This window comes from Leptonychotes weddellii, chromosome 11, assembly GCF_054177405.1.
Source record: "Leptonychotes weddellii isolate Sample4059 chromosome 11, ASM5417740v2, whole genome shotgun sequence".
NCBI classification, from domain to species: Eukaryota; Metazoa; Chordata; class Mammalia; order Carnivora; family Phocidae; genus Leptonychotes; species Leptonychotes weddellii.
In genome coordinates, this window is record NC_138379.1 from 84,760,669 (window position 1) to 84,767,793 (window position 7,125).

General features: G+C 45.3%; 1 protein-coding gene across 3 annotated transcripts in view; it reads left to right on the top strand.

Moving 5' to 3' along the window:
• The window catches only part of CADM1 (cell adhesion molecule 1), a 293,742-nt gene that overhangs the window by 254,598 nt on the left and 32,019 nt on the right, over window positions 1–7,125 (top strand). For all 3 annotated transcript variants that reach the window (XM_081799430.1, XM_081799431.1, XM_081799432.1), the window contains exons 7-8: window positions 188–360; window positions 4,932–4,997. In XM_081799430.1, the coding sequence (XP_081655556.1) occupies window positions 188–360; window positions 4,932–4,997 (239 nt within the window). The remainder of the gene's footprint in view (window positions 1–187; window positions 361–4,931; window positions 4,998–7,125) is intronic.

The following is a 7,125-nucleotide window of genomic DNA, read 5'->3' on the forward strand; positions in this document are numbered from 1 at the left end:
TTTTTTTTTTAAGGTCTATTCCAAACAGACTTAGGGGGGACTTCACAACTGTAATTTTGTGAACTTAAACATGTCCTTAATCGTGTCACCCTACATGTGACTCCTGTAATGTGTGGGTGGGAAGCCGATGCCCACGTCTTGGTGGGAGATAATGAAGCAGCCTGTGTTCGTCCTCTTTCCTCTGCAGGCCGGTGATGGTGACCTGGGTTAGAGTCGATGATGAAATGCCTCAGCATGCCGTCCTGTCCGGGCCCAACCTGTTCATCAATAACCTAAACAAAACAGATAATGGTACATACCGCTGTGAAGCCTCTAACATAGTGGGGAAAGCTCACTCGGATTATATGCTGTATGTTTACGGTACGTGGAAGCTAAACCGGTCTTCTACTAGACACATTTACTTGTAGCTGCTGCTTGTGATCCCCTCCCAGAGCTTTTGGTCCAGTTGAAAACCGAAAGCACGTTTGTTTTCTTCAAGAACTTAAAGAAGCCTGGCCTGAGGTAGACCCCAGTGTCTCCACCTGGGAGGGCAGTGACTTTTCTTCTCTCCCTCTAATCGTGGGGATTTCCCGCTAGATCACAGTACCTGGTCATGCTGAGCAGGCGAGCTATGTCCTCAGGCACGAGCAATGGAGATTATGTTAGAAATAATGACTGCAAAATTCAGCCTTACCAATTAATGACTATTTAGCTCAGAAAGTTTATTCCCAGTGGTATTTTCCTGTGATACCTCAGCTACCCTCTCTCCTGCTTTGATGAACAGAAGTATCCTATTTGCAGCATGAAGCTATAACATTCCCGAAGATGTTGCAAGCCGGTAAATACTTGGAGAAAAAATATAGGGTCCTTGGTAGCTACATAAACCACCACTAGCTACTCCCTTAGACACGAATGCATTTATTTTTAAATTTGTCTGTTTTCTTAATATCTTTTCACGGGACTATTAAAGCGTATATTATCATGAATTGCATTCTCTAACAAGCAAATATTTATTGAGCATCTACTACATGTCAGGCATTTTAGACTTTTTCCCATTTATATCTTAATGTCAGTTTTGCATCTGGTGAATATTCTCTGTTTAGTTGAGGAGTGCACTGCCTCTCTAGCCTTAGGATCACAGACTGAGTCTCTTCTGTCCAATCGAAGTCCCTAGGTTGGTTTTATACCAGGAAGCATAGTCATCAACTGACATGACACGGAATGAGTAACCACAGGCCTGAAAATTTCGGTATCTTATAAATATATGGATATGTGTGCACATTTCTTTCTTCCTGTTAGCCCTGTAAATTATCCAAGTATAAGTGTATGTGAATATACCCCTACACACATATAACCATACCTATGGAATATTGGCACCATTATATCTTAGAACCTGGCCACTTTCCTTTTGAAGAAAACAGGAGTCGGTGTTTTTTGAGGACAGAGAGGCATGTTTTATACCATATCTACTTGGATATTCAGATATAATCCTCATGATCTAATCCTGAGGTTTTAGGGGGGTTTTTTTTCCCCCTTTTAACATAATGCAGAATTATAGGATCATATCTACTCACCTGATTTGTAAACTTCTGAGATGTGTTTTCTGCATATGCTACCCATGTGGTCTGTGCCCTACACATGTAAGAGCATTAATTCTCCCCAGTGGTTGAGGAGATCCCAGCGAAGGGGACAGCAGTCCTGTGTAGGTGCCAGGGGGTGCCCCGGGCCCCCTTTTCAGTTGACATTACACAGCCACCCTGTGCCTCAGACTGTTCACGGTCTGCTGATGTCAGGGGCTGGAAGGTAAATCTCTCTCTGTATGTGAGGGCTTGAGCCTCCCACGAGCCCCCTCCATTGCTGCCCCCCAGGTTCACGGTGGGTAACAGCAGCAGCAAATTCCCACCAGTCTAGTGTGTGCTGCCTTGATCCAGAAGACTAAGTTATCTGGGAAAACAACTCTGCTTTATCATCCCTCCTGTTGCCACCTCTCAAGGCAAGAAACATTTTGTGGATTTGATGGACACAGATGTCTCTGAAACCTTTGGGACGCCAGCTTACGGCTAGCGTTTGTTGAGCGCTCACTATGGCCCTCTGTTGCACCTGCATGAGCACCTCGAGCCTCCCCAGGAACCCCAGGGCGTATGCATTATCCTCATCCCATGGTACGGATGACAGATGAAGCTTAGGAAGGTCACCTAAACTGCCCAAGTTCACAGGCTTACTATGTTTCCGAGCCATGACACTTCTGACTGCCGAGTCTACAGGGACATTTGTGTTTTACTTTGTAGGGCCTCTAATTCTCACTGCTTCCCAGTAGGACAGTTCCCTCCCATTTGGATTTCACTCGCTGAAACATAGCGACCTACCTGTTCCGACACACACACACACACACACACACACACACACACCCTCCCCAACCCACAATGGCACACGTACACTCGTCCAGGGAGACCTGCCTCCCTTAAGCTGTGCCGGTAACACTGTCTGGAATGGCAGCTAGGCCAGCCTGAGGTGTTGCTCGTCCGTTAATAAAATATTCTAGCAATTTGAGAGGATGGCGAGTAGATTTTCTTTTCAAAGGTGACTTATTGTACTACTTCAGTCACGTTAAAAGTACTTTATGAACCAAGCGTTAACGTGCCTTTAAAATGTTTAATTCTCTGGAAATAACTCCTAGACTTGGAGAATCTAGCTGGTTAGTGCCTGAGCCCCATTTGATTTTGTTCTTTGAGCCTCTGTGTGTCAGACACCGCTCATTAGCTCCAACTCTGTATTTTCTTAAATATGGCCTCACGTTGCTCTTATTGCTAGAAATGATCTGAGCAGCGAGGTTATACCTGTTAACAGAATCTAATTCATTCAGGTCACTTGAGCCAGATGTGAAGGACAACAGTTACCCCGGTAGTGATGAAAATAATTGAAAGTGTGTGATTTTCAAAAAACGAAAGGGACCAGTGACCTTTCTTCTGAAGTCTCTGCCCTTGTTAGTCTGGCCCACCCCTTGTTCATAATCGTATTTTCAAATCACATTTCAAAAATGGACCTTCCGTTCCCCTTTGATTGCATTGTGGATATCACACATTTGTGCCAGTATCTGAGAGATAGGTACAGAAATAGCATTAGAGTGTATCCGGGGAAGTCTCCCAGGCACAGATGTTCCTTTCCAGGGATAAATATTGTAATTGAACCAGAACAGAGAAACCACATTAGCTGCCCACATGCTAGGCAGCAGGCACCTCTCTGGGTACAGTTGAGTTGGGCAGGAGAGGGCACAGGATGCCTTCAGAGCTTGGCTCGGGGGCCCTTGCCCCTCGCTCGGCTGTGTCTGTCCCAGCACCTGTGGCAAGGTGTGGGTGCGGCCACGTGATCTGCCAGGTCCCAGACTGCGTCCTCACCTGGGGCCTCCATGAGGAAGTGGCCAGGAAGCAAGACTGAACACACTGCCTGTTCGTCTAAAAAGGTGGTTTGAAATTACTTATTTAATCATTTCTGCTTCTTGGCAGACAGTGGGGTTTGTGTGTGTGTGTGTGGTTTTTTGTTTTTGTTTCTGTTTTTATTTTTGTTGTTTTTGTTTGAATTCCTTTTTGAGCTCCTGGTGAGGCTGCTTTAAATCGCTCGTGTCCACAACTTAAACGAGCACAGTCTCCTGTAAGACAGAACAATTTGCTGCTGATTCTTCTCCATCACATTCATACACTGTGCATGCGTGAGAGAAGCTGGCTAGGAAAATTAAAACCTCGGATTATTGATCGATAGTAGGAATCATCTCAAGCAAACCTTACAACCAGGCACCAAAATAGTGTTTTCGTAAACTTTCAGGAAGTTGTACGAAAGCCAATGAAGGTACAGTATATAATTAAAGTTTTGATGTATTAATTAGACAATCTGAGAGCTCACTTGGAGATAAAAGGACACCAGATGTGTCAGGGAGAAAAAGTTGACGTGCTTTAGATAAAATTTAAAATCAAAAGCCTTCAAATCGTCTTATGCTCTATTATAGCAGGATGATTGCTTAGTTCAAAGTCTTGCTGACAATTTAACACATTCAGTTTGATCATTTGGGCTCAGGATTTTCTTTTTTTCTCTTTCATATTTGCCCTTCCCTTGTCCCCCAAATAATTTCTGAGATGATAGAAGAATATACAATATATCATACATCTGACGGAGGGTCCCTCTGGGATTCCTGGCTTGGAGGGTCAAGCCCCATTTATATTTCGTCCTCTTGTTTCCAAGATGGAAGGCAGGCTTTTGGTCTTATCACCGCCATCCACTTAGGTCAGGCTTTTAACGTGAGCAAAGGCAACTGACGTATTAATATTTATAAGTTGTAAAATTTATTGACTTTTAAAAAAAATCAAATCTCAGTAAAATCTCACATGCCTGGAACTTGATATTTAGTGGTGACATTCTCTCTTCTTTGTATTTATTACGAGCATAGAAGTAGTTTCACTTCCCGCTGGGATGTATTGATGGGGAATAATGAAGTTACCCGTCATGGAGAGCAGGGATGCAAGAGCACACTCATCCTTGGCCGATAGGAGCCCTTTCGCTGGAGCAGCGTCCTCTCCTTCTCCTTTCTCCCATCCGAAAAATCATAAAACGAAATGCCTCTCGGGCGCGGAGCTGGTTTACCCTCACCTTTGAAATCAGATTGGGGTGGGGGTGTCCTATTTTGACTTTCCCCCCCTTCTCTCCCTCACATCTCCTCATCCCTACTTCACTTCATTAATACAAATCTCTTTTCCTCTTTTCTTAGCTTTTCCAACTAAGGTTTTGGGTTATGATTACAAGACACAGATCTTCGGCAGAGGGGGGCGGCGGGGAAGCTCTTGGTTTCGGAGGGGGGTGTCATCAAACAAACATCTCAGTGTCCTCATGCCTTTGTTTTGTCATTACTGATCATTGTTGTGCTCAGCATTGTGGGTTTGATTTTCCTTTTTTTTTTTATCCAGATCCCCCCACAACTATCCCTCCTCCCACAACAACCACCACCACCACCATCCTTACCATCATCACAGGTACGGTACCTTCATTCCCACCGAAAATGTCCTGAATGTATATTGTCTTTCTGGTATGGATGCAAAGACACCGAGAAGTTCCCTTGAAATCCTTGGAATGTAATTGTTCCTTCACTTTGGAGCTTCAGAGACATTAGATACCTTGTTCTTAAGTTGAACCTTAAGGACCTCGGGAAATCTTTGAACATCCAGGCACTTAACCAGGAGATTAGATATTTTGCAGCTTATGCTTAAGAGAGTTCTTTTTTAAGCATCACCGTTCAAAGCAGAATGCTAGGGAAAATGGCCGCCTGGCTGTTAGAGAACCTGCCGGGAGCTTAGGCTTAGCCACGGTTGATGAAATGGTAAGTATTCTGGCTTTGGATCTTCTCGTTGTCTTAATTCCATCTTAATTCATATGAAGGAAAATGCACACCCTTTAACAGGCCCAGGTGGGCCATGTTTCGAAAGGCATCGCCATTCTTCCTGCCCCAGAGAGTACCCAGAGTGTTACTACCTGTGTGTGTTGCCGGGGTCAGGAGATCAGAGAGAGTCCCTGTCTTCTCCATGCTGCGCACTCATGTACCCCCCTGGTGCCGTCAGTTAAATACTATGGGTGTGGAAGAGTCAGCCACAGCAGTTGTAACTGTGTGGCTTTATCTTTTTTGGACTGTCTGAAACTCTTCTTCAAAATGAGTTTCACTGTCTCTGATTTCTATCACTGAGGGAGGAGGGATGCCATCCATCCCCTTGCTGGTACCCAGTGGCCCTCATACCGCTTGACGTTGCTTGCCTGGGAGCCTTGGAACGTCCTCTGCCTGGGAAAAGGTTATGGTTGCACCATGTCTACTAGACGTGCAGGATTTCCTTAGGTAAGGCCTTCCCCAACCACTGTGTACAGGTTCCGACCCCAGAACATGTAAGAGTAATCATTCCATGAGGAAGAAAACCAATTTTCTTTAAAAGATAACTTTCCCGCTTCATTAGGTTATCCCAGGAGACTGCAAGATCTCTCTGAGCTCCACGCCCCAGGATACAGGACTTCTTTTAAAACTCTGAATATCTAACTCATCATTCTTTGTGTGTAGACCCTCTTTATCGCCCTAGATAGGACACCTGTCCTTTACACTGACTTTCTGGAGATATTCTTGGTTTTCACAGGAGTCAGTGAGACAGGCATGACGAACATCCAGAGTGTTCCGTGGAAGAGGAGGTTTATGAAATAGGAAAGTAGATCCCCTAGTCTCCGTTTTCTTCACCTTTCTAACCCATCACAGTGAGGCCAAGAGAACCTCAGAAAAAGGCAGTAGTGAGGATTTTTCTGACCGCTGTTGATGAAAACATCAGTGCCTGCACTTAAGGTCTTCTGAAAATCCATCAATTGGCTGTTGTGTCTCTAAACTCTGCTCTGTCCAGGCTGCTTCCTAAATCCTTGTCTGTGTGTATTTCTGTTTCAGTTCTGCTAGTTCCTTCTGCTGCTTAAGTAGAAGCTTGTTAGTGTAGTACGCAGACTCCTCCCACTTTCCGCCTCATTGCTAAGCTGAGCGAAGATGCTCCTTCCTATCTGATTCCGGGTCAGCCACACTCCCCACTTTCCGTACCAGGAGCTAGGTTTTTAGGTTTCATGATTTCTTGCCGCTTACCCAGCTGTAAATGTATTAGGCTTGAGCTCTCAACAGTAGGTTTCCATGAAATTTCCTGTGAATGGCCCTTTGGGTGTCCGTGTGAATTACACCTCCATCCCCCACTGCCCTTTGCAGGTAGTCGGTTCGTTTTTGCAGAAGGGGCCCAGGGATGAGCCAGCCCTTACTACCTCTCATTCTAGAGGGTTCCGTCTCGGTGGCTGTAGCTAGCCAGGTCTATATTTTAAGGCAGGGGAGGCCTTTCTCACTCTGTAGAAACACCCCATTTCTCCACAACATGGAACATTTTTCATCTGTGGCTGGCCTCGCACTAGCTCAGGCTGGTTTTTGTTTTGTGTTGTTTTTAAGACCTTTCATAGCCCCCCCGAACTCCTCCCCCCTCACTCTCCGCAACACAGCAGAGGCCCCCGCTCACAGCTTTCAGCCTTCACCCCCACCGAAAGCTTCTTTGTGTCCTCAGACAGCTACAAGTCACTGTTACCACTGTTCCAACCCCAGAGACTCCA